The 25,833-nt window shown below is 34.7% G+C and overlaps 5 protein-coding genes across 14 annotated transcripts in view; 3 read left to right on the top strand and 2 right to left on the bottom strand.

Moving 5' to 3' along the window:
• The window catches only part of LOC143360130 (uncharacterized), a 131,218-nt gene that overhangs the window by 102,913 nt on the left and 2,472 nt on the right, over positions 1-25,833 (top strand). The window contains exons 1-3 of one of the 3 annotated variants that reach the window (XM_076798693.1): positions 23,841-24,179; positions 24,501-24,768; positions 24,991-25,172. In XM_076798693.1, coding sequence (XP_076654808.1) covers positions 24,503-24,768; positions 24,991-25,172 — 448 coding nt within the window. In that variant the 5' untranslated portion in view covers positions 23,841-24,179; positions 24,501-24,502. Of the gene's footprint in view, positions 1-23,840; positions 24,362-24,500; positions 24,769-24,990; positions 25,173-25,833 lie in introns of those variants that run through there. The other 2 variants (XM_076798692.1, XM_076798694.1) reach the window with 2 other exon arrangements.
• Positions 1,663-4,092, bottom strand: LOC143360274 (calcium and integrin-binding protein 1). 2 transcript variants are annotated; one of them, XM_076798973.1, is made up of 6 exons: positions 3,986-4,092; positions 3,487-3,707; positions 3,391-3,425; positions 2,656-2,903; positions 2,040-2,238; positions 1,663-1,971 (listed from the first exon to the last, which is right to left on the bottom strand). In XM_076798973.1, exons 2-6 carry the CDS (start codon positions 3,535-3,537, stop codon positions 1,950-1,952), a joined length of 555 nt encoding a protein of 184 aa, XP_076655088.1. In that variant the 5' UTR covers positions 3,538-3,707; positions 3,986-4,092; the 3' UTR covers positions 1,663-1,949. The 2 variants fall into 2 exon arrangements, with proteins under 2 accessions (XP_076655088.1, XP_076655089.1); XM_076798974.1 differs by having other exon boundaries at positions 3,487-3,599; positions 3,986-4,059.
• Retm (real-time) lies at positions 4,396-11,255 on the top strand. Of its 3 annotated transcripts, none has more exons than XM_076798746.1 (17): positions 4,396-4,652; positions 4,740-4,862; positions 6,679-6,828; positions 6,913-7,044; positions 7,153-7,281; positions 7,369-7,472; positions 7,544-7,620; positions 7,804-8,106; positions 8,424-8,512; positions 8,597-8,734; positions 9,000-9,120; positions 9,205-9,329; positions 9,521-9,589; positions 10,063-10,312; positions 10,386-10,501; positions 10,708-10,850; positions 10,930-11,255. In XM_076798746.1, exons 2-17 carry the CDS (start codon positions 4,800-4,802, stop codon positions 10,997-10,999), a joined length of 2,079 nt encoding a protein of 692 aa, XP_076654861.1. In that variant the 5' UTR covers positions 4,396-4,652; positions 4,740-4,799; the 3' UTR covers positions 11,000-11,255. The 3 variants fall into 3 exon arrangements, with proteins under 3 accessions (XP_076654861.1, XP_076654863.1, XP_076654864.1); XM_076798748.1 differs by having other exon boundaries at positions 4,726-4,862; XM_076798749.1 differs by lacking the exon at positions 9,521-9,589 and having other exon boundaries at positions 4,398-4,652.
• On the top strand, positions 11,530-15,058 carry LOC143360578 (protein TAPT1 homolog). The gene is made up of 7 exons (XM_076799569.1): positions 11,530-11,957; positions 12,142-12,296; positions 12,401-12,498; positions 12,568-12,899; positions 12,983-13,080; positions 13,177-13,392; positions 13,504-15,058. Exons 1-7 carry the CDS (start codon positions 11,819-11,821, stop codon positions 14,032-14,034), a joined length of 1,569 nt encoding a protein of 522 aa, XP_076655684.1. The 5' UTR covers positions 11,530-11,818; the 3' UTR covers positions 14,035-15,058.
• Usp16-45 (ubiquitin specific protease 16/45) lies at positions 15,859-23,081 on the bottom strand. 5 transcript variants are annotated; one of them, XM_076799566.1, is made up of 15 exons: positions 22,815-23,081; positions 22,530-22,700; positions 22,029-22,162; positions 21,762-21,952; positions 21,463-21,622; positions 21,225-21,392; positions 20,914-21,135; positions 20,536-20,798; positions 20,185-20,387; positions 19,768-20,098; positions 19,345-19,674; positions 19,023-19,251; positions 18,559-18,825; positions 17,918-18,102; positions 15,859-16,985 (listed from the first exon to the last, which is right to left on the bottom strand). In XM_076799566.1, exons 2-15 carry the CDS (start codon positions 22,615-22,617, stop codon positions 16,913-16,915), a joined length of 2,844 nt encoding a protein of 947 aa, XP_076655681.1. In that variant the 5' UTR covers positions 22,618-22,700; positions 22,815-23,081; the 3' UTR covers positions 15,859-16,912. The 5 variants fall into 5 exon arrangements, with proteins under 5 accessions (XP_076655681.1, XP_076655679.1, XP_076655682.1 ...); XM_076799564.1 differs by having other exon boundaries at positions 20,185-20,390; positions 22,815-23,080; XM_076799567.1 differs by having other exon boundaries at positions 19,858-20,098; positions 20,185-20,390; positions 22,815-23,080.

Raw genomic sequence — 25,833 nt, 5'->3', positions numbered from 1 at the left:
GTGGATCAAAGAATAGTATCGTCTAGCCGATAATTGTCCCTAGCCAAACCCGTGTTTTAGACAATTATCGAGTAGACACTGTATATCGGTTGTCTTAAGGCTTAAGGTAATCGTAAGTGCACGTAACAAGGCTAGCCGAATTTTCTGTCTCAAACCGTCTACTTGAACCGATTCGATTCAACTCGATCGGCAACTGAAACGTGTCATATTGTAAACTACTAATTGGATCTGCAAACGTAACTAGCGAATTCTTTAGATCGTGAAATCCGCCACTTCAAATGTAACAACCTAATAATTTGAGAATTTCTTGATCATTTGAGATTCATCGTTCAATACTGATTCGGTTTTCTATTCGTTTTCCGAACGATCCTTTTGTCGATAAATCTATGCGTTCACCTCGGTCTTCTAATTAGAGCATCGACCAAGGTTTTGTAAATATATATAGTGATTATTACCGATCGTTTGTTAATTAATTATTAGAACTGCTGCTTGCTCGATTACTTGTACACGAAACTTGTACAGTATTATAAATACGAGAGGCGCGAGTTAATTATTGCGAGAACGCGATTTTGTAATTTTCGCGAGTGCGAAATTCGAATTTCAGCTCTATCGATTTCGTCGAGAACATTATGGATTTACGGTGAACTTAAATTAAGAATTGCAGCTATATCAAGCGTACATGCTCTTTATAAGAATAACAAAAGGTACAAGTACTTACGGGACAGCTTCTACCCCATACCCCATGTGCAAAAACGAACCGTGTAAATATATATATCGAGAAACATTGTACAATGTTTCGTCGGAAATTCCGGAAAGAAGGAATTTCCGGTCTTCCTCGTTGGTATACATCGGATGCGTATGCATTCATTTCTATAATTTGTCCTCTCTAGTTTCCTTCGTTTATATTCGAAAATTACTATTCACATAGTTACCGTAATATTAAATAATTATATTAAATAAAAATTGATTGTGATATTCACTTAACTCTGCCGCCTAAAGCTTACAGTTACTGTTAATTTATTCATTGGTGAATTAAAAGGATAGCCCTTCAATTGTCACGTATTACCAATTATGCATTTCCGAATTTCGGAAATTTCGATAATTATAACCGCAGACTATAATAACTGTAAAGAAGTTAATGCCTTTGTAATCTCTGTGATTGTTCACACGAATTATAATTCTTATTATTATTATACTAAAAAGAAACCAGGAGAAAATACGATTCAAGTTGACTGTGTTATCATTTCGATCGTTTAACGATCACCTTTATTTTCGTTTCACTGTAAATTTAATGATAATAAAATGAAAAATGATGTATGCTTCATGATTTCATATTCAGTAAATTAGTTAGAAATAAACTGTTTAAAGAGACTCACGTTTAGTCCTTCATTCTCCATATCTTTTAGGACAAGTGTAAACGATTTATCACTTATTCGATTAACCGAACTTAGCGAGGATTATTGGACGGCGATCTATTCTAATTGAAAGTATTTTTATTCGAAAGGAAAGATACGATTTTCTGTGTTGTGCTTGTTACATGTTTTTTTTTTTTAATAAGTGATAAAAAATGATAACAGTTCAAATAAATAAAGTTGTATAAGATATAAAGAACACCTTCGGCATGGTAACATTACAATAGTAATGAAAATACAAGTCACAATCAACAGGTTCGTTAAGTGTTTTAATTAAATTCGTCTACTTAACAGCTCTAGATACTCTTCGTAAGATCGTGTATACTTATATCTTTCAAATAAAGAAGAGCAACTTACAGTTTGTATTATTTAGTAGGCCTTAAAAAGTCAATGGCAGATACTTTCTAAATTCTTAAGTTTACCTTATATAATAGAAATAATTAGGCCTATCGTTACACTAAAATAATTTTTACACTAACGTAACGTTCAGTCTTATGTTAATCATTCATGTGTGATGAATCATTCGTGTTTAACGTTTCACAAACGTATACGAAAACTCCTGAAAATATAAACGTGTATAGTGTTTTACGTTATAATATATCGTGATAGATTTAGATAGGTTTTTACTTGGAGAAATCGTTGCTCTTTTCTATAATATGTTCGAATTCCGCGAAACTTAGTGCACCGTCATCATCCAAGTCCGCTTCATCGAGTATATACTGAAGAACTTGTTGCATGTCCGTTTCGTTCAATCTTTGAGGAGCGGTAAGTCTGTCTACCACTTGCCTCAGATCCCCGAGACCCAGCATATCGTCACCATCGAAATCTACAATAATCAACTGTATATTACCTGATCAACAGAAGAGTTAGGACGCCAGGATATTTCAGGAAAGGAGGAAGAAACAAAAGCCAGCCATGAATAATGCAAAATGCGGAAACGTAGAAGGTAGAACAGGTTCTAAAAAAAAGAACAGAGCAAACAGTGAGAAAACAATGCAAATAATTAACTATTAAATAATCTTTCACGAGAGACTTTAAAAAGTTAAAGCAAGGACCACAAAGGAGAGCGTGGTCATATCATAAGACGGATGCTAAATAATATGAAATAACGATAGAAATAGATTGTCAAGCCAAGATAAAAGAGCAGGGAGAAAAGATAGTCCTGCAATGTTAAGTTAAGCATGAGTCACATTTCAAGTTTTTAGTTGTACTATACTATGTATAATGAAGTACAAAAGATTACCAAATATTCTAAAAGCATGCTCTGCTTTCACAGCTTTTGGTGCTCCGTCACTAAAAACCGACATCATATCCAAGAAATCTTCGAAGGTACAATCCCCATCCTGACTAGAACTGAATACCTTGCAAATCCTGTCTCCAAAAGGATTTACTTTCAATTCAGGATATTGTAAAATCTTGGACATTGGAAGCTTGGCGTTTCTATTATGACCAACTTTCTCTGGAGCGAGAGCCTTGAACTTTTGATGTGCGCTATAACATAAAAAATCATTAACATACAAATTACACAATTATAACGAGATATTCAGAAAATTTTTCAAGTTAAAATCACAATTATTCTACACGAAAAAGATATTCAAATAATTAATGTGGGATCCTTGACTCGTGGGTCCTACGAACTGTAGATCTTAAGGAGTACGTGTCTATGTTATCGGTATGAATGAGTGTGTGTGTGGCTAGGTCGTTTTCAGGGATTAAGATGCAGAGCAGTGCGTTGAGAGTCGTGAGGGCTTGAAGAGTCGAGCGAGTTTAGAGTGAGAAAGCGATCGAGCGAGTTCATGTTGTATAATTTTGTTTTCTTAATTTTCTACATTCTATATCATTAAATATTATTGCTTTCACTTTCGTCTTTGAGAGAAAACTCCCTATGCACCAAAGATCCCTACATTAATTTTCTGCAAATGTTATTTCAATTGTATTATCTAGATATTGAAAAATTCGGCTGTATAAACATACTCACTGTAAAACTTCTTTCTTCGTGAAATACGTCAAGTCCTGCAACATCGAGTGACATTTTTAAAAAACCGAAATATTTGCTTACGCTTCTGTCGAATACCTGATAATCTTGCAGTTCCTCCTCGGTAAACTGACTTTTACCGATTCCCATCTTTAATCGTCTTAAATGTTACCTCACAATTTCGAAATGATTTTATGACACCATGGTATTCCCTTTCGAAACACAAAGTTTATGTCGTAAACGACATTCTTGGTTTCGCGCTTAACAAGATCGATAAACTCGGATGCATCTTTCATCTAAAGATAAATCTAAGATGACGTCTGTAAACAAGGACACGCACCGGTATTTTTATCGCTTTTGACAGGTCATGCGTGAACAAAATGCGAAGAAACGTTTATGCGAACATAAATACTTTGTAAAATAGTAACTGTAGCTGTGTAACATTTAAAGAAACCTCTTATTGACACGATAAAGAAACGAATACTAATTCACAGTTTCTATATAACCTCTATAATAGAATGTAAAGCAGTATTACTGTTACAGAAACACGTTAAAGTAACTATGAAAATCGAATAAATTTTATTGTATCAAAACTTACGTTCGAATCTTATGACACTTTAATACACCACCACTAAACTTGAAGGCGCGACAGCATACTGCAGTCGACTGACCACTAACCACTGAGAAATCGTATAAAGGCGAAACTGCGCGTTCTCGGAACCAGTACGCATGTGCCTGTAAGTACTCAGACCGCCATCTTTAAGTGCGTATCTTGAGAGAATATTTTTTCCACCATTTGAATTAAATATAAACAGTACCTACATTCAGTTCACAAAATTCTGTGTATTTGTCAAACACCATGTTCTTCCTTATTACAATACACACAAACTTTTAAATTACTGTCGACAGCTATCGATTGTGGAAATGAACTATCGACAGTTTTCGATAGTGATGATTATCGATAGTTATCGATAGTACCTTCGATAGTTCTCCAGCACTATCCACCATAGAAACTTGCCTGCAACGGCATCTACAAGACGATAATAATATTTATAACCATAGTTCAATAGATGACATTTAAGTTAAATTCCAAATTGGTGTATACAGGTGTATAGCACAGTGCATAAAACTGATTATGCCAAGTTTTGTTCAATAATTTACGTAACCTTGAATAGTCTTGTGTTGAAATGTTGTCCGAACGTCTATAAGTGTAGTGACAGAAATACTGGAAACACGATAAAACGCAGATGTACGAGTAACTTATGGTAACCTTTGAATTTTATTTATACGTGGGTAAACTATTACCGCACGCTTAATGGTCTTAATCAATTAAATTAGTTGTATTGTTTTAGTTCCTGAAACACGCTGAAATCTAGGTTAGCAGCGGATTTATAAGAAGAGTTTATTTAACTATGGTTCAACAATATAAATCACCCGTACGGGTGTATAAACATCCGTTCGCACTTGTGATGATGGTGCGTTTACACATATAATAGTACTTACGTATTTCCATAGTAGTATTAAATCTGCACCTTTCTTTTCACTTACGTTTGTTTCAATATTCATCTTTTTATTATTTACGCGTAATTAAATTTCCATACAGCAAAATTTCGAAAATTTCTGAGAGATTCTTTTGTGACCTCGAAAACAGTACTGTCATATTAAATACTAATTACATGGAAACTGATCTGTTTTAATTGTTGAAATACTGCATATAAACTCCACAAGATTTTTGTACGATAGAATCCATACTTATACGTTGCATCCAAATCTTTGGTTTCAATACTCCTGTATTGGGCAGAGACAGGAGTTCATATCAACAGAAAAGCATGGCCTAGGTTCATCCTAGATAATCAAAACTTGTTAGAGACATCTGTATGAATGTTTCATTGTACATCTGTAGAGAGTAGGAAATTTTTTAGAGTTCCAAATACAGGTTTCCTCGTTTCTGGGATAAATTTTCAACATTGTCCATCAAGGAGATTTAAAAATTATTTAACTATTTCAACAGACTCATGTGTTTTTCTCTATGCATAATCACAATTTGTTCTGTGATCGATAAGGTGACTTTAAGTTTGCAAAGAACAAGACAATTATAAATGGAGAATAATACTATTGTTTCGATTATGTTTTGTTCAAATACTTTGGTTTAAACTTTTTATTATTCAGCTTACTAATGTTTTGTAATTATGTTTTACGAGAAGTTTGTAGTTTTTGTTGTGTTTATAATGTCAAAAACACATTGGAGGAGTGTTAGAAATATTTCTCTTACACATTGAATGGTGCACAGTTTGATATTCTAACTCATAGATATAATACTTTTTGCAGATCGGAAACAGATCAGCTACATTGGAATGTTGTCCAATTTATAACTAAAGCCAAGTTGAACAAAAATAGAAGATAGCATCATAGCAAATTCATTAATTTGCTTTCATTAGTAAGACTCGTATTAGAGACCTGTGTCATTTGGTTTAAATGGTTGTCACTTGTCTTTACTGCAGTACTTTATATCGATAAATACATGAAATAAGAATATGTACATTTTGTTAGATATATTGGAGAAATAAATCAGCATAATATATTATACATAGCTAATCAAATAATACTTTCCAACATTCAACAAGTCTTCCATATTGACAGACATCTGGACAGCTATGAAGCATATTGGTGTACACATGAGTTCTTTTAAGTATAATACTCAACAACCTGTAAATCTCCTTGATACTTTCACATACTCTTTGTTATAGTCCTCATATGTGTCCTACCATTTCTTACGTTCTTTTTTTCAAATAAGTTGAAAAATCGAAATTTAAAAAACATAAAAACGACAACATGTTATAGGAAAGTTGCATTTCTCAAGAAGGAGTTGGCTTTCTTTCTTTATAACTACAAAATAGCAAATCGGATTAAAAAAAGGCTTCGTGAACGCATGCGAATCTTACTAGAAACCCGCGTGCAAAACTTAAAGTTAATTAGTCTAACGCAGAATAATTTTACAGGCCCGCAACAAAAAAGAAAAATAATTTTGAAGATAACGCGTTTAATTTCAAATATCTGCCAATTCCTACATTGAACATTTTATATTTATAGAAAAGATTTTGTGCGGAATCGATGTCGGATCCATAGATCTATTAATATAGAAAATTTGTCAAAGTTATTCTTGGGTAATCTCGTGGATATTTTTCACGGGCTCCTTTGGAATTGATTATTTTTCATATTCTGTACTTTCGTTCGAATCGTGGCTGCCAACAATACCAACGGACTGTTTACAAATTCTGATTTTGTTTATAGGCATATGAACGTAGGTTTCCAACATGTCCTCAAATTCCCGTCTTTGTTGGTTGCGAGATAGTTTCAGATGAGGAGAATAACAACGGCGCGATTCGAATCACGGAACGAAGATGCAAACTCAATGTCGATGCACCATATATCTTGAAGAAGGTTTGTACCCCGACCATGGCGACCGCATTCGAGTAATTACCTATTTTAATTTTTCTATAGAATTAAATCAATCATTTTTCACAGATAATCGGCGTAGATTTTGTGTACTTTATTCAAAAAAATGTTTTGAATAGAGAGAACTGTATCTTGGAAATAGAAGCATATAATGAAAGTTTTTCTTCAAGAGTGACGGTCATTGAAAAATGCAGATACTTCGTGAGTATCTATCGCGACTTGCTATTCATATGAATAAAATTTTTATGTAATCGATAGACATTCATTCAGTGATAGAAGACATTGTTGATGAATCTGAAACGTTTTTAGGTCCATCCCGAAAATCAAGACTGGACGTGTTTTGAACAGACCGCGAGTTTGGACATAAAGAATTTCTTCGGATTTGAAAATTCAATGGAGAAATTGGCGATGAAACAATATGCACAAAATATCGCGAAGGTATAACGATGATAATAGTATAATACGCAACAGTGTTTGTATCTATCCCATAACGAAAGTCAGGTTCACGTAAACAATTTATTCTAGGGTAAAGAAATAATAGAATATTTTATAAACGAACTGAAGCAGGAAGGTATTGTATATGTGGCTCCATGGAAGAAACCGAGTCTATGTTCTCAGGAAGAAGATGGGTAAGTTGATAGCCCTTGAGTGCTCTAATGGCAATATAATTATCATGATCACATTATTATCCTCTGTGCAGGGATAACGATGCGGAAAAGCAATCATCGCACAGTGGAAGCGACACTTATTCGTACACGGAAAATCTGCAAACTAGAGGTACCCGTTTTATAACATTCACCAAATGTTTCATTTCCAACGTTATCGCTAACGGTGTCCGCTTGATAGATAAGAATAGTTGTACCGCATCAGTTGTAAGATCACTGACAGTCGTTGTAACAATCGCTCGCAATCTGAACCCTGAATTGCACTTGGCCAAGGCATCACATTGTTACATTTCAGGCATGCAACTTTCATCGGACTACATAGAGAGGTATTTAGGAAAGCTAGACATGATTCAAGAAAGCAAACTCGTCCAATTATCGCAAAGTATAAAAGAATTAAGGGGAAGCTCTGTACCTGGTGATGCGACGCTTTTGAGGTTTTTGAGAGCGACAGAATTTTCAGTTGATAAAGCAAAGGATATGCTGACACAATCGTTGCACTGGCGAAAGAAACATCAGATCGACAAACTTCTCGAAGAGTATGAGATGCCGCAAGTAGTCAAAGATTATTTCCCTGGTGGCTGGCATCACTTTGATAAAGGTACACTTTAGCACGGTACTAATATCGTGCGATATGATTAACTAAAACTGAATTCTTATCGGTAATGTTTATCTTAATCGCAATTACCGATAATATTACGCTGTCTAACAACGATTCAGATAAAAACACACGGCGCACATGTTCTTACGTAGATATTTATAAATACAATGAGAATTTGTTGCGCCGTGCTTCGTTGTGCACTGCTACGTGGACCGTTTAAAAATGTTATTAGCATAGTTTACTTATGTATGAACTAATTGAAAGCAACGAGTCTACTTCCATATAAAAATTTCAATCGTTTAATTTCTAATTTCTAGATGGACGTCCTTTATATATTTTAAGAGTGGGACAGATGGATGTGAAAGGACTGTTAAAGTCCATCGGAGAAGATGATCTATTGTTACTAGTGAGTCAAACTATTCCTAATCAGTGCAAACTCAGTAGTTAACGGAGCATATAATTGATGGACAATATCTGTAAATGTTTCCAGGCCCTGCACGTTTGCGAGGAAGGCCTCCTTCTTATGGAGGAGGCGACCAACTCCTCTGGCCATCCAATCTCTGAATGGACTTTACTGCTAGATTTAGAAGGGTTGAATATGCGTCATTTATGGAGACCCGGCATAAAGGTACAAGCTGTGTTACATAGAAAATAGAAACACATATCATATATCATACATCCGTTACACACACCACTGACACAAGACTTAAAGTTCCATCCACTATGATACAATTAAGAACAACAGGTAAAATACTAATGTAACGCATTTTAATACCACGATATCCCACGATGCATTTTAGAAATGGCCACGATTTTCATCCATTTAAGCCATATTTATCCAAGGAGATTTCATGAAAAACAAAAATTGTCTATAATATAATCGTTTGCTGCAGGCGTTGCTACGTATTATTGAAATTGTTGAGATAAATTATCCAGAAACTATGGGAAGAGTTCTATTTATGCGAGCACCTAGATGCTTTCCCATTCTATGGACATTGATTAGTACATTTATAAGTAAGGATCCGCCAACTTTTCATTTAAACCTCTAGATAATATTCGACATGTATTAATTAACGTTCCTAAATGTTTATCGTACAGATGAAAATACGAGAAAGAAATTTATATTTTATTGTGGTACTAACTATCAAGAGGAAGGCCCAGGCAGTCTCACAGAATACATTAGTTCCGAAATCATACCTGATTTCTTGGGAGGATCGTGCGAGGTAAGCATAACGATTGTCGGTAGCGTATCATTCGTATGCAACTTATAATTCGACTGTCGTGAAACAAAGTAACCGAATATACTTCCCTTTTGTAAATAATTTCATAGTTTCATTTTCTCCTCGAGTAGAAACATGTATACTGTTGTACAGACTGAATTCTATGTTGAACAATAATGTATTTTAACGAATAGGACAATATCTGCGAGGTTTATGGTATGGTACCTCGAAGATTTTATATTTTCGACGCAACTGCTACTGACGTAAGAATTTTTCTATCTTTGTTTTATGTGTTGAGAACTGTAGTGATATTATGTATTTTGTTCTGTTTTGTTCCGTTCTGTTCTGTTCTGTGACAACGGGAGTGTCAATAGAAACTTAGCGAGATAGTACACGCACGCATTGCCAAGTATCTTACATTTTAATAAATTGTAAAATATTTGCAAGTTGCGAAGCGATTGGAATACTAAAGTACTGAATCTATGTTCTTCGTAGCACTCACAATCTAAGAAAACACTAAACATACTTTAGTGTCTCTAAAAATATTTTCAACACTTTGCAGATATACCACCACAGGCACTTTCATTACAGAGAACGTTATAAGTTCATATCGATATACTATAAAGATAGCAGATAATATTTTCGACTCCGACGTTATATCGCATTACTATGACTTATTACGATTATTCTACTAATCTATCAAGGATGTAACGTAATCTTTTTCGTTCAACATTAGGTGTACATTAATGAAGGAGGACTTGTACCGAAGCATCTTTATAAGATGGACTTGGAAAACACGACCACCGAGCAGGAGCAAAGTTTATACCATTCCATTAGCTTAAGCCGTGGACAGATACACCGTATTATAATACATTCAAATGATCCGGGTTCAGTTTTGACATGGGACTTCGACGTGATGCGACACAATGTGATATTTACCGTACTGTATCAAGCAAGCACCGACAACAAACACGCCGCTTCTTCTGGTATGTTAATTGCGAATGATTAGTGTACACTATGCATAAAACAAGAAGAATTTCTAACAACTTGTGTTTACAGGTTCTTCAGAGTTTTTGTCAAATGAAACCGCAGAAGTTCTGGAGACGGAGGAAGTTACGGGACACTTTGTTAAAGTGCAACCAAGCATTGTTTGCCACGACGGTGAAAGTATTCAGGTATCTATGCACAGGATGAATCACCTAATTCGGTCACTTATAAATTACTCCCTATATTATAATTATACCGTTAAACAGCGTAAACGGCGTCTTGCCTCTGTCTTTATGGGACATTTGAGCTTTTAATATGGGGCAAAGGAAACATTCGTTATAGAGATAAATGTTTCAGAGAGTACAATATAATGATGTATAATACTTCGTTTTAGGGATCTCATATAATGCAGGGAACAGGAATATATGTATTGCAATGGTACAATCAAGAAGAATTGGGAGAATTTCTTCCATCCATAAGTGGCCATAAGGCGCAGTTGATGTACTTTTACGAAACATTGCCGTCGGCTCATTACAGGTATATTTTTATTTTAATTGGACACGCAACGATCTAGCCTAACCGATGGATGTAATTATTTCTTTTGTTAATGTTTCAGAGGGTCGATGATGAGCCTGCAATCGGCAATAAGCGGCAAATCAGAGGCAAGCTCAGCATTGTCGAGATGACCGGGCACACACACGACATTCGACATTACTGAATGATCGGCGATCACGACAGAGGAAACATAGAGTTTTATTTGTAACCAGCTGATTAGTTTATCCGTGAACGAATTCGAATAACAATTCACTGTATGTTACTTAAATTTATAGCTTTTAGTTTCTACTCTATATGTGCATCGAGCATATCATTCCGAATATTGTAAGTAGAGAGCACGATATTTTAATTTAAAAACAAATGTAAAATAAAGACGTGTTAAATTTATGGAAAGTGTTTTTCAAGAAATATATAAAAATGTCCTGGGACTTTATACTTCACGCTTTCCCCATTATGTTTGAATGAAATTTTTGTAGAATAGGTAATGTAAGCTCTTTTGAATTCAAATCTCGCGCTGCGATCAGTTCCATAGAATATGACGCGACATAGATGGGAATGTCGACTTTCAACATTTGACAATTACTCAATTCTGTCCAATTCTTTCAAAGTCACAGGTGATTCTTGCTTCGACTTCGACCTACATGTGATCATAGGTGCGATTAATGGCAACTAGGCTAACTGGACAATATTTTGACCGTCGGTATACTTGTTGTTCATAGACCGGTCTAAATTATACCCTCTGTTTTCTACGTTTAGGTTACATGACAATTAACAGTGTGTATCATAAATTAAATATGTGCACTGTAAAAATTTCCGAGAATATTAATGAAGAATAAAATTTAAATAATCGAAACTTTTTTCATGCAAGAAAGAAAGATAAAATTGGTGTTGATGAAACGACGAAGTTGACGTTATGTGGTGACACAAGAACGAGAAACTAAACAGAAACAATGAGTACTAATGAAAATTGGCAAAATTACAGCGAGAAAAAGTACACGGAATTCAAGACAACGAAACAATCTGTTAAAAATAAAATAGAAGATGTGAAAAACCAATCGGGCATTGGTAAACGTCGTCAAAAGAAACAAGGTAATTTTTTTCAATGGGAACCGATAATGCCTTCTTTAAATAAACTTCATAGATAAGCCAACGTTGCTATATATTTTTAATTCAATAGATTATGTGCGAATTTACTAATACACAGGAAAATCTTCTTCGTAAAGTTTTTTCCAAATTATCGAATACTCAATATATATATTAAGATGATTTTTAGGTGTGCCTCTCATACAATTTTTGCAAACTGAATTGACACGAGGATATCAATTAGAATATGACGAGGAAAGATTTTCCGCAAGAAGGGAAAAGGTATATTCTTTTATGAAAATTCCAAGGGAAGTTGAAAAATTCATGGCCTATGGATTCCTACAAGTAAGGATAATGTCTATATCATTCTATTCTATATTCCGCTTATGCAATTTATGATAAACATAGTCGGCTATGTTAGAAGCTTCCTCATCCATTTTCTATTCCAGTGTGCAGACTCCTTTCTATTTGTTTACACATTTTTACCATTACGATTTACAATGGCCTTATGGACGGTAATCGCAAGACTTCTGTGGTACTGTTTCGGGTAAGTTTGTCTCACTGTATTATGTAAACGATCGATAATATATTAAATATGAAATGATTCATGATCCAGCAAGAAAAGGGATAATTCGAGGGCTGGAGAGAGACGTCTAAGACCTGCAGAGATCTGCGATCTACTGAAAGGGTTTCTGGTGATTTGCTGTTGGATAGTTACTTGGAAAGTGGACACTTCCATGATGTATCATTTGGTGAAGAGTCAATCAGTAATCAAACTATATATATTTTATAATATGTTGGAAGTCGGAGATAGATTGTTCAGTGCCTTTGGCCAGGACACGATAGATGCTCTCTTGTGGACTGCTACAGAGCCTGGGTCGAAGACGCAAACAGGATCGCAGCATCTGGGTACTCTGCCACATTTACTGTTCGCTATTACCTATGTTTGTATCCTTTATCTAATGAGAAATGAATTGTCTAATGAATGATTAGAACTATGTTGGATATGTTCCTAAATGTTGTTTCTACAGTATTGCACAGCATATTGGTACTCTTCCAAGCAACCACTCTCAATGTAGCAATAAATAGCAGCAACAAAGCTCTGCTTACTATAATGATGTCGAATAATGTAAGCGATTGGTAACACTCGATACATGATAAAATCAGCACTAATGAACAGCTGCTACTAATGAACGACAACTCACGAAATGCGTTTCTGTTTCAGTTCGTCGAGCTAAAGGGTTCTGTCTTTAAGAAATTCGATAAAAATAATCTGTTTCAACTGTCTTGTGCAGATATAAGAGAACGTTTTCATCTGATGATGCTTCTCTTTGCTGTGACTCTTCAAACGATGAAAGAGTATGCCTGGAAATCGGAGCGTCTCGCAGTGCTCTTACCGGATTGTATAATGTTATTGTTTGCAGAAGTCCTTGTTGATTGGGTACATATTGAGAGAGAGAGAGAGAGGAAGACTCGCCTTTTCATAAGATCTATATTCCATTTTTCAGCTTTGTATTGTTGTCGATTGTTGACTTGAAATTGATACTTTCAGGTAAAGCATGCGTTCATAACTCGCTTCAATGAACTTCCTTCCACCGTGTATAGAGACTATACGATAAGTTTAGCCTACGATATGGCTCAGCCACGACAGGAAACTGCATTCTCTGATCCGTCAGATTTGGTAGCTCGTCGAATGGGTTTTATCCCTCTTCCCTTGGGCGTTGCGATAGGGAGAGTGCTTTCTACGACCATCACGCCGTCGCCGAAAGCAGCCAACATCATTCTGTTGCTTCTGGCCTACCTAATTTTAATAGCTTTCAGAATCCTAATTAGTCTGATAATTCTTGGCAAGGCCTGCGATATCATCTCCTCGCATTCGGAAGATACGTATACGGACGTTACGGTTGCATCTTCGAAAGATCGTACGCGAACCAACGCCGAGTCGAAGAGCACAAATTTAGCCACTGCGATGTTTTCGAATAGCTCGATCAGCTTGAACAATGTCTGTTTGAACGAGGCAGTCTTGAAGGAGGAAACATTAGAAAATTTGGAGAACGTTGACAAAGGAACGATTACACAGTAAACGATATTGTCTTTTCTCTATTGTTTCGGGCGAAACATTTTTACGTGCAAAGTCGAAAGGATTTTTGATTAACAGTGTTCGCAGGAAAGACCTGTATATGTGTAAGTATTGTCTATACAGAACTGTGATATAAAAACAAGTATCTTATATTTACAGGGATAATTATTGTAATCTTTGTTAAAGAGGGCAAAGTTCAAGTGCATATTTTGTTACAATACTATACCGATTAATGATGCAGTAAAATAGTAATTATTTCGAAGCTGTATAGAGAATTTGTACTTTATTATAGAGCATCGTTATCGAAACAAATCGTGGATAGTTGAACTAGTAGTGAATTGCAATTGAACCATTATTGAGATCAAAACAATTAATGCTATTTTAATTTAGCTAATTCAACTTTACTCCTACTTACTACTGTGTGTAAAAATAAGTAAATAATTTCAAAGTATATGTGGTGCACATAATAAAACAAACGAGTACCCGTATGTACTAGTGGACAGGTTGTAAAAACGTTTGAAGGAGATTGAGTAAATAAAGAAGGTTCATATACCCATGTTCAAAAATATTTCTTGTTTGCAAGCATACTGCTCATTATGCTTTATTAGCGTTTTTATTTTATTCTGTGTTACTGTTTTTAGTTAAAAATCATGTTTACGATTACAATAATTTATTTATTCCATAAATGTCAATGTTAAAATTTCTGTTACGAATTTACGAAATCAATGATCCAATTTTAATACTGTAATATACTAAAAATAGGTCTATACAAACTTTTTTATTACTTTAAATTTAACTAAATTCCACTTATGCTAATCAAATTACACCGGTATGAACTTTATATACGGACTCCTTCAAATAGTCTGTATTTATGTATATACAAATATTTCACGGTGCATGCCCGTTTTATTAACCTGCTTATTGCCCAAACTATTGACTTCGTGAAAAAATGGTAATTTTACATTGTCTGTATAAAAATTGTTAGAATAAACTACATAACGTTATCGTTTTCTCGTTTTCAAAGTGATTTGAAGAGCAGCTTGATTTTTTAAATGGAATTCTACATTTTTGGGATCCATGTCTTTTTATACAATGTAGCAATTTTTATGAAAAACGCTTATGTGAAAACTGAAAAAGATCTTCGTCACATATTTGTATGAATTTCACGTCCGGTAAAATGTTTCATCAAAGTATTGTTGATAATAATGTAAATTTGTTCATTTTTGTTTGATAATAAGAGATACATCATTCCGTATCAAATAAATAACTGAAGGACTTTTTGAGCATCATGTATGTATACATATACATTGTAGATATGGTATATACTATTTGACGAAATTTTTTACCTCTACGTAAAAATCAAAATGACTTTCTGTGTTTCTTTCTAAATATATCTACATATATATGTAGATTCTGTATATAAATCGAAAAAAAATTTGGAAGGCAATGATAATGAACTCTTAACTGTGTTCTTGGTCGTTAAATATACCAAACAGCTTTGTATTATATCTTTTAATCTGTAAATAGAAGGATAAAAATGAATTAAATGTTGCGAGGCTTTTCTTTTTCTGAATAACACCTTCAGAAACAAAGATAAAACCCAAGTGTTTTGTACTTCAAGATAATTTATTACTGTAAATGCAATTAGAACATGTAAATGTTAGAACATTCTGGTATCTGTTCGTTATAAATAGTTTTTTTTTTAATTCAAATGCGACCTTAGTGAAATGAAAGTTTCAGTCTAGCAACTGAGAATATCTTACAAATTTCGATTAAAAATCTCAACAGCCAATGCTTGTTAATTACGTGTTAGAATAACAATCGCTGTTACTTTCACTGTTTACGTGTATTTCGATTTATCTCCGCGTTTGCGTGTTACATTACAATATATATTTATACAAAATCGTTCAAAGTACAAAAGCAGTTTCGATTAATCGAACAGTATTTATAGAAAAATTTTGTATTATGTAACCGAATGTAAACTCCATTATGATGCTGGACAAATCGAATAAAACTCTATCGATCGCAATGATTATGGGAGAAATTCATTTCAGACCCCTGCTAAAGCAGAAACTTTTCGATATCGTTCTAATCACGAGCGGTATTTAAATCTTATAGCTTTTAAAACTGCATTATTTTTACAACGAGTGAAGTTCGTATTCATAATCTCATTGAAGCGTTGTATTTTTATGCCACTTTGAATCTGTAGTCACTTTTATTTGAAGCAACATCATTTTACAGCACATAAGTATCAAAGTAAAACCGTCATTCAACATCACCGACAATCGTTATCTCTACTAATATTCCAAATATCGTGTAAAACAAATACATTCAAGTAGTAAAATCATGTAATAGAGACCGTAATAGTTTTTTAAAAATAGGAAATAAAAATGTGTGTTAATACAGTAACATTGTAGTCTTTAATACAGTTTGTTTATTTTACTTCAACAACGTTAACGTCTCCATTTCTTTCGATATCTATTTATTTGTTTTTAATGTAACTCCCTTAAAAAAAAATAAGGCAGCCAAAATTGGAAACTGTAATATATATTATATATTATTTCTTTTTTAAAACTACAAACAAACTTTGTTCGTTATAATTCAAGATAATGGAGATGTTAAAGTAATTAAAACACTCTTAGACATGTATAATGAGAACCGATCTGTGTTGTAGTTTTAATTGATAAAAAGGCATACTATATATTATATATTCAATCACGATAATATATTGCATTAAGAACGATTGTTTCGAAATCATGGCGTTACTCGAAATTAGTTCAAATAATCGAGGTGTTCTGTTGTTAGCTTGAGATCTTTTACTTTGTTCTAAAATTATAATTTTGCACGCTCGGTATTCCAGGTAGTTTCTATGGAAGAAAATTCAAAGTATTCTTTCGTAAAAGAGAAGGTAAGCTTGACTTCGCAGTACGGTTGTTTCGTCGACTTCCGTTACTCTATAAGAGAAATTTTTATAAGTTTTCGACTGTTCGTGCCCAGAACAGGATATAGCATTCTATCAAAAATCGTCTTAATTTATCTGATGAATGTAAGTGACTCGAAATATTGTTGCAGATGCACACTGTCATTAAGAATTTCACAGCATATTTGTAAGACGAGATTATTATTATTATTATTGTTATTATTACCATTAATCGTTCAACAGAATTATCAATGTTAAAGCAATTACTGAAGAAACATAGAAATTTTGTTTATATTGTATATACAGGATGTGTCACGTAACGTTTGCACCTCAAATATCTTTGTTGTTTTTAAAGATACGTCAAATGTCCTAAGGTCAAAATTGAATGGCTCAATGGGCTTCACACGGTGCCATAAAAATATTTGTTTCTTAGAGATCACAAGGTCACCTCTGTTTTTTAATCGGACCACCCCCTCTTAAACACTTACAATGATGGTTCCTTTCATTAGGAATTCAGTGACTATAATTACTCAAGGTTATTCAAGGTCACAGGCAGAGGAAACGTATAAGATTTAAAATACCAAAGAGCAGAATACCTGTATTTCATAAATGTTCGTAATTATAGTCACTGAATTCCTACTGAAAGGGACGATCATTATAGGTGTTTAAAAAGGGGTGGTCCCGTTTAAAAAAATGAAGGTGACCTTGAAATTTAAGAGAAAAAAAAAGGTAACAAAAACAACTATCTTTATGGTATCGTGTGAGCCTCACTGAACCATTCACCTGGTCTTTAAGACATTTGACGTATATTTAAAAACAACAAAGATATTTTAGGTGCAAACGTTGGGTGAATCACCTTGTATATGTGAGTAATCATTTTCCTATCCACTGTGTTCGCGTGATTGGTACTCTTGAAAGTATTCAGAACAATAAATTCAATAGAGAAAATATTTTAGAGATACGTACCTAGAATCGGAAACGTAATACCATTTTCCTGGAGGAGGTTCCACCGTGGTTTGGTGACTCGCAGCTGCTGCTTCTTCACCCTCAGAATCTGAACTCTGAGAAGATGAGCTTTCTTCAGTCTCTTGTGCATCCTTCGATGGCAAGAAGGACCATCGAGGATCATCCGATGTCAATGGTGAACGTGACTGCAAAAATAATATATTCGTCAACTGTGAAGCGTCACAACTTTCATTTACTAATAATGTAAGTACATCTACATGTACATGGAACTAGAGGTCAATATTATAATAGTTTTCAAGCGTTATATACAGTTGACCTAACTTGTAATGAACATGGATATAATGTATAACTAACGTTACTGTAGATATTTTAACGTATTTAGATAATGCAATTAGACTTCAGATTTTATGCATTTATAACAAAATTGGATAGGTAAAATTTAAAACAGTGATGAAATTACAAAAATTTGAGGATGTCAGTATATTATTTCCAAGTCCAGAAAATTTCTAGAGGAAGCAAGGTTGTATGTTTATTTGGCTCCGGTCTCTTACAGTCAATGCAAACAATTTTTATTTTGCATAAAAATCCGCAGCCTATTGATAATGTTATGCTGTCTTATTATTTAAAAATTGAGAAATTACCTTCACGTAAGCAACGTAATGCCCACCATGGATAGTTCCACTGTGTTCAACGACTCCGTACAGTGAATACATTTTCGGTTTTTTATGATTCTTACAAATGGGTGATAGATCGAGCAGTATTGGAAACGAGACGTGCCTCGTTACTTTTCGAAAATCTATTCGTTGTGCTTGGAATCGTTTCAAATGAAGTATCAAAACTGCAGGTACTCGAGATATCAAGTATTGCTTCGTACTTGGTGTGCATATCATTTTGCAGTTTTCTTTCACCTGAAACAATACAATACCCTCGCTTGGATACTTTAAATTACACGATCGATGCATTTTATCTACGAGTACGTGTTCCAACAGTCTCGTTAGAAGATAAAATATACAAAAACATATGTATATCTACTGAAAACTATCCCACAGAAAAGTATTCGAAAACTATGTTGGAATTATTCGAATTGTAGATGACATTGCAATACCTTTCTCTCTCTCGCTGTGCAAGCTTCGCAGCTAACTTTATTGCTGCCATCCATTAATTCTAAAGCGGTAAATTGATTTAAACAGGACTGTATCGAACACTCTCCTTCCTTGGTTGTATATCTGATAGGTGACGCTTGATTACCAAGACCCATTTTCGAAATTCCATAAGAAATTCCGTTGACACCATTACAGACCTCGTTCGAGTATTCCACTGCATTTCTTCTTCCTCTGTTGTCGTTTAAAAACAAATTAATCGCGTCTTGTGATTTTTCTTAACGGAAAGTCTGCTTTGAAAATTTTTGAACGAAGAAAGGACCATACCGTTGATTGTACGCAGCATCCTCCTGTTCGTTATGAGAAACAGATTCCACTAAATTTAATCTAGATGCGGGTCTTTCAATATTTTCTATAGCGTTTTCACTAGTTTTGAAAGCGAGAATGGGACTACAGGAACTTTCTTTCGACGTGGCTGAGCTCAAGTTAACAGCTGGTTCTTTTGGACTGGTTAAATCCGGGTTCACCGTTAAAGAAGTAGATAAAGAAAATCCAGTCTGGATTCCGGTCTCGTTTATTGGGCTGTCGGAGTTGTTTAATCTATTTAGAACTTTTGTCTGCGATAGATCTTTTATAGTAATATCTGTCGGATGTAGACTGGAGAAACAAATGAAGAATCACCGAATTAAAAACAAGTACCGAAGCGGAAACAATGGTTTTCTTTGCTTCTCTTCTTCGCGATTAACATACCTATGCGACGAATTTCTATTATAGAAGTCTTCGATTGGAGAAAGATTTTTTATCGGACTGAATTGTACTTTAGCACAATTATCAACATACCTATGCGATGAGTTTGTATTAAAGAATTCTTGAACCGGAGGAATATTGTTTATCGGTCTGAACTGTAAATAATTATCTAGTGCCGTTTTGTTCATTATTTCGTCGGCTTTCGATGGATCAGTCGCCGGAGAAGCGGGACTAGCTAAAGTGGACTGTTTCTCCGAGCTATAGCCAGATTCAACGATTTCTGGGAAAAATGCTTCGATTTCTACGTTGTCTTCTACATCCGCGTCGCTTTCCTCTGTAAAAAGAAATTAGTTTTCCAATGAAATAAAATTAAAAAATATTACGCGATAAAATAGAGCATAGTAATAGTACATGAGATACCTGATTCAATTATGCTGCCGTTATTTTCTTCGATAATGTTGCTCTTGTTAGGTGTATCGTTGCTATAGTCGCGAGGTTCTTGTATTTTACTTCTTCGATTTTTTCGGGCTTTCTTTTCCTTCTTTAATAATTGGTGCTTCGAAGGTGTACGCGAGATATTATTCTCCAGGATATCGAAGGTGTCTTCGTAAGCGCTGTTCTTCCTTCTTAAATAACAAAATATATTATTGTATTATCTATTACAGTACAGTAAGCACATTTAATACAAGATGAAGGAAAGAGCTGGTTCGTTTCTATGAATTCGATGTGATTAATTTATATGTAATTGATGTTCGAAAAAAGGCCTCATACTTTACAATTCGTGGTTGCGGTTTGTCTGCCATTACCGACAAGCTTAGATCTAGGAAAGGCTCTGTACTCTGCGAAGAATGATGACAGTCGAGACATTCCAACGTAGATACCAAAACTCCACGAAAAACTGGTTCCGGTCCAAGTAATCTCGCGCTCGCCTGATTCCCGTAGAATTTTATACGGGACTTCAGACTCTTTTCTACTACCTCGGGGTTCGTTTTTTGATTTAAACCGATTTGCTTTAGAATTACTAGCTGATATCTCTAAATGTTACAGGAAGCACAGTTTTACTTACACATAGAAATTTATCGGAGACAGAAAATGTCGAATTCATTCGTCGACTTTGTACGGTTTTCAAAGAGAAAAAAAAACTCTCACCCTGACGTCCTCGTTCCTAACTAGCTCTAAAAGATGCCTGAGAAGTTCATGCGAGTCATGCTGACCTCCATCCATACACTGCATCGTCTTCTTTTTGAATGAATTCAACAATTCCGACGGGCGATAACATTTTTGCCCATCCGAATTTTGCATTTCAACTAGCGTCGTGTATAAAACCGAGGTAAAATTACCCCAACTTTCTAAGGTACCCTCTATGGGAGGCTGAAACAATTTAACAATTATTTACTTACCGTTTTTTTCTAATTTTTTTTAACATAGATCGATAACATTTGGTTTTTATTGTAACTTACTAAATTGACTTCCTCCGAGCTATCAGCGACTTTATGCTTTCCTCCTGGTAGAACAAACTTTTGTCCAGGAAGATTTAGATCACTGAGTACTTTCACTAAAAATGGCGTCTGCGCTAAACATTGTAGAACTGCGTTGAAGAAACAGGTGTTTCCCAAATTCATTAACCCCTGGTACAATATAAAATGATTACCTATCTCCAAAATACACATCAAAGTTAGTATTAAAACATGAACATACTCCAACTTTAGGAAGATTATCATGTGAAACTTTTTCTTTCTGTACATCTGTGTCTACAGCCTCTTTCTGGAACTGGCACAATGCTGTGTTAGTTTGCGGTGAGACACGATTCACTGTGGCAGCCCGTTTAACAAACTCCACTGTCTCTTGGAGTTTATTCCTAAAAATATTGATCGTATAGTCTAGCCGTACACAAGTAAAATGCATTCTAGCAACTGCAGGAACTACACAATTTTTCTACATATGTAATACCATGGACAAATATGCTTACTAATGTACATGTTTCTTTTTATAGATACCTATGACTAATAGTAACTTTTGCATTACATTCGTAACACCAAACATCCCAAGAATGAGTGTTAACAGCTATATAATGACAATCGCTATGCGGTTTCTTGTAATGTTCCATAGCATGTTCGCATTCTTCTTTTTTACAACCTTGATGACCGCACAGTAAGCAAACAAATATTGTAGAACTTTCTGTGGAGGCCTAAAATCATTGATATTCTTGAATACAATGTACTAACATCAAAACAGTGTTTTTATTTTATTTACTATAGAAATACCTCCTCATTTGTTTGTAAACTATTACTTTTATTTTTTTTACAATCTGAACATTCCACACTGCTTCCCACTTTATTGATGTACTTCTTAACTTTGTTGAAGTTCACTGCTTTTGCAATGTGTGGACATTTATTACCTATAAAAATATAAATTTAAGAAATTACCTGGGCAAATAAAATTTATTTCTCGTTAATATTCTCAAAATTTAAGTTTTAATTATGTTTTTCAAATCTATGTTCCTTAACAGTTTCAGTAGGTACAGTGAAATAAAAAATATCAAATATTATGAACGTGTTATAAATTTCGTTTTTAAAAGTTTCTTTATGCAATGGAAATTAAATCCAGTCACATGGTGCAGTGTTGAAGGAAATTACAAATTAATTATAGGATAACTAAATACATATCGTTCAATTGATCAGAGTATATTTCTCTACGTTTATCCTACTAACAATTGTAATTTTCGTAAAAATATCTATTCATTATTAATAAAAAGATTTTCTAACCTGTAGAACTGGATTCGTCACAAGAATCGCTTGATCTTTCGATGAGCTCTTCATTTGCGTCTGGTTGTCGAGTACGTTTTTTGCTCATCGTGAATTATTTCCAATTATTTCCAAATCGCATCGAACTCTAATTGTCACGATACTTTTGTCTTCTCGCTCTCCACCGAGGGGCTTAGTAAACAAAAGAAAGATGTAGACTTGGTTATATGCATGTACAAAGTAGCTCAGAAAATATTTCGAGTTCACCAAAACGATCCGTCGATAGTAATAGGTACTGTAACTTACTGTACTTTTGTTTTACTACTTTCGGAAGCGTCTCGACGAAATTATAAAATTCTATAATAAATATTAAAATAAATTAAGGAAAGTAATATTTCAAAAAATCACGGCAACAATTGCTCTCGCTTATAGAATTGATGCTCCGTAATGTTGGTCACAAACACATCCGCGAATCATCGAAATCGTGAATAAGCAAGGCTGATAATGTGCTGCATTCATTGTTGCGGCGACACCGTGGAACAAAACACAGTCCTGCCTCTCGTACTGACAGCATTTCAGACCACAGAATTCTCAGTAGACGAGGTACGCGTAAAAATTGCAGTGCATTGATTGGCTGACAATTCGTAGCTGCGATGGTGCTGCCCTTGTCGCAGCCAGAGACAAACAGACAAAACTTTTGTTCCGTGTATGCTGCTCAGAGTAGAGAAGATATCCTCTCTGGATACGTGTTCTATGCTTGGACACATGTAGTCTGTGTGAAATGAGCGAAGACGGCTGGGCCAATTGGATGCAGTTCCATTACATTTTGAAATATTGCGTGAAAAGGGAATAGATGGAATATGAAAACAATGATAACACCGTTGAACTATTTTCAGCTATGAGAATAAATTCAAATGTCTATGTGGCTCTTGTATCTTGCAATTGATGCTGACAATTTTTATTTTCCATAAATATATATGCAGTCTAATCATTACTGACATATTATAATAAAGCTATAGCTTTAAGTTGTAAATATCTTGCGTATATAGGTTTAAGGCAAAATGTATTGTAGTGTAGTTGTGCACCGATTGTACATATTAGAATTTAAGCCACCTGCGCAATCATGTACAAACATTAAAACATCCCTCATGTAACAGACCGGAATTATCGTGTCTGTGTGCACACACACTCGGGGGGAGTGTGTAGGGTGGATGGCGCCACCGTCGCCATTCTCCTAGACCGCGCCGATCACTCGAGTTTCCCTTCTCAGTTCCGCCACGCGAACTTCGCTCGAGAGAATGGAAACTCGATCTCTTTTGATCGTTATCTATCGTCGTGATCGGACGCGTTCAATATCTGATCTCTACATAGTCTTTTTGTATCTTCCGAGATCCCCTTGGACATTGAATAAATCGTGCTCTCTGGTTCAAGTCGAACCGTAAACGCGAGTGAGTATATTCGCGTATATTCGCGTATATTCTACCACGTGGCTCCTTAACCTCAAAAAATACGTAGAGTAGGCTACGTGCCTCGTTCGCCCTCCGCGAGGCTTCGAACATTCTCCACGGGTGGTGTTCGTGTACCAATAACTCTACAGAACGCCGAAAACCCGGGCGTGAGCACCAGTGAGCACTCTCCTATCCTCTCTGCTAAAAGAGAGGGTAGCATCAGGTAGCAATGAGATTGAGAGCTTTGCAATTTGAGAAATTCATCTATTCTGTTATTTGTGTTGTGTGCCGTTCATTTTGTCGCAAGATTAAATTATTTTCATTTTTCAATATCTGCATATTTACATGCAAATTTTTTCATTTATCTTATTGTACTTATTTAACATAATTTTTCGATGCCATCAGGTAATTTTTTCTGCATTTACAATGTCGTTGCATCCAAACATTATTCGTACATAACCTTAAAAAGTGGTTGAGAATCAATCAATTTATAAAGAATTTTCATCGTTTTCATTTATAATTCTTCTTTTACTATCTGTTGCAGAAATGAAACTAAATTCATCGTCCCGAAACGATGCTACTGAGAAGATGCTACGGAGGCGAGAATGGAAGCTGGAACAAGAACGACAACGGCAGCATGAGAGGTTAAAACAAAAGAAGATTTACGAATATGAAATGCAACGTGCCCGTGAACTAGGTTTGCTGCCTCCGAAACCTCCAAATCGAAGTAAGAGCCGAAGTAAATCTCCACGAAGTCGACCTAGAAGACCTTGTACTTCTAGCACAACAAACACTCCAATTCTTTCTGAAAGGTAAATAAAACTTCATGAAAATCTATTATAGATTAAGAATGCAAAACTACTTTATTTTCTTTTAATAACAACACAATAAAACAAGAGTCTAAAATCTATTCTATGCATGTAAGGTTATATAATGTAGTCTAGGAAATCTTAGTTAATGAAATTGATATTGTATAAAAGAGATGCACTGTAAAATATAGAATGCTTTATAAAAATTTGTTTCTTGTGTTTCAGACTGGAATTTGCTGATGAAACAGTACCGTTATTTAAAGGACCCGAAGGCACAAAGATTAGTGCAGCTGAACTACGCAGAATTAAAGTAGATATTCGTAGAAATATTCCTGGAAAATCAACTGACTCAGATCTTCAGCGGCATATTATCAATCCTGAAGATGTATTAGTCAAAAGAAGAGCGGGTAAATTATTGTTTCCACACTGAAACTGTTTAACAACTTTTTTAGTTATTCAATGAAGAAGCATACGAAATGGAAAATAACATTGTCGCTGAAAATGAATATTTCTATGACTTCCTACAAGTCACAATTGGCAAATTGAAATGTGTGAAGGATATCTCCTTTCTCTCGTAAAAATTAAGTTCGTTGTTATTCGTGTATTACTTTCTAATTTTTAATCTGCTCAGATTATTTCTTCCAATATCTTATTGAGCTACAGATAAATATTTCAACATGGTTACATCATGATCAGCATCATTTGAAGATGGGAGAATTCTGTCCGACAACTTTTACAACTCTGAAGATTATGGATTTCAATATTATAATGTGTCGTCCATAATATTCAAGAACTTATACAAGGGTGCTTTTAATTTGCAAAGTTAATAACTGGTTTTAATTTATCCAGGATGTAGCAAATTTGGAATACAACGTTGGATCACTGTCGCGATCACCTAATGTGCAATATGTAAGCACAATATTTTTTATTTAGAGTGTTTAATGCTTTGCTTCGCATATCCTTTGCTTGTCTTTGTGTGTACACTTTTAATTATGGTTTTGCACACAGAATTATGCTTCAGCTGTATTAACAACACAGGTTTTGTTGATAAAAGTCAATTTTTCAAAG

The sequence above is a fragment of the Halictus rubicundus genome, chromosome 13, assembly GCF_050948215.1.
Source record: "Halictus rubicundus isolate RS-2024b chromosome 13, iyHalRubi1_principal, whole genome shotgun sequence".
NCBI classification, from domain to species: Eukaryota; Metazoa; Arthropoda; class Insecta; order Hymenoptera; family Halictidae; genus Halictus; species Halictus rubicundus.
Note: the sequence above shows the minus strand (reverse complement) of the source record. Positions and strands in the feature narration are given on the sequence as shown.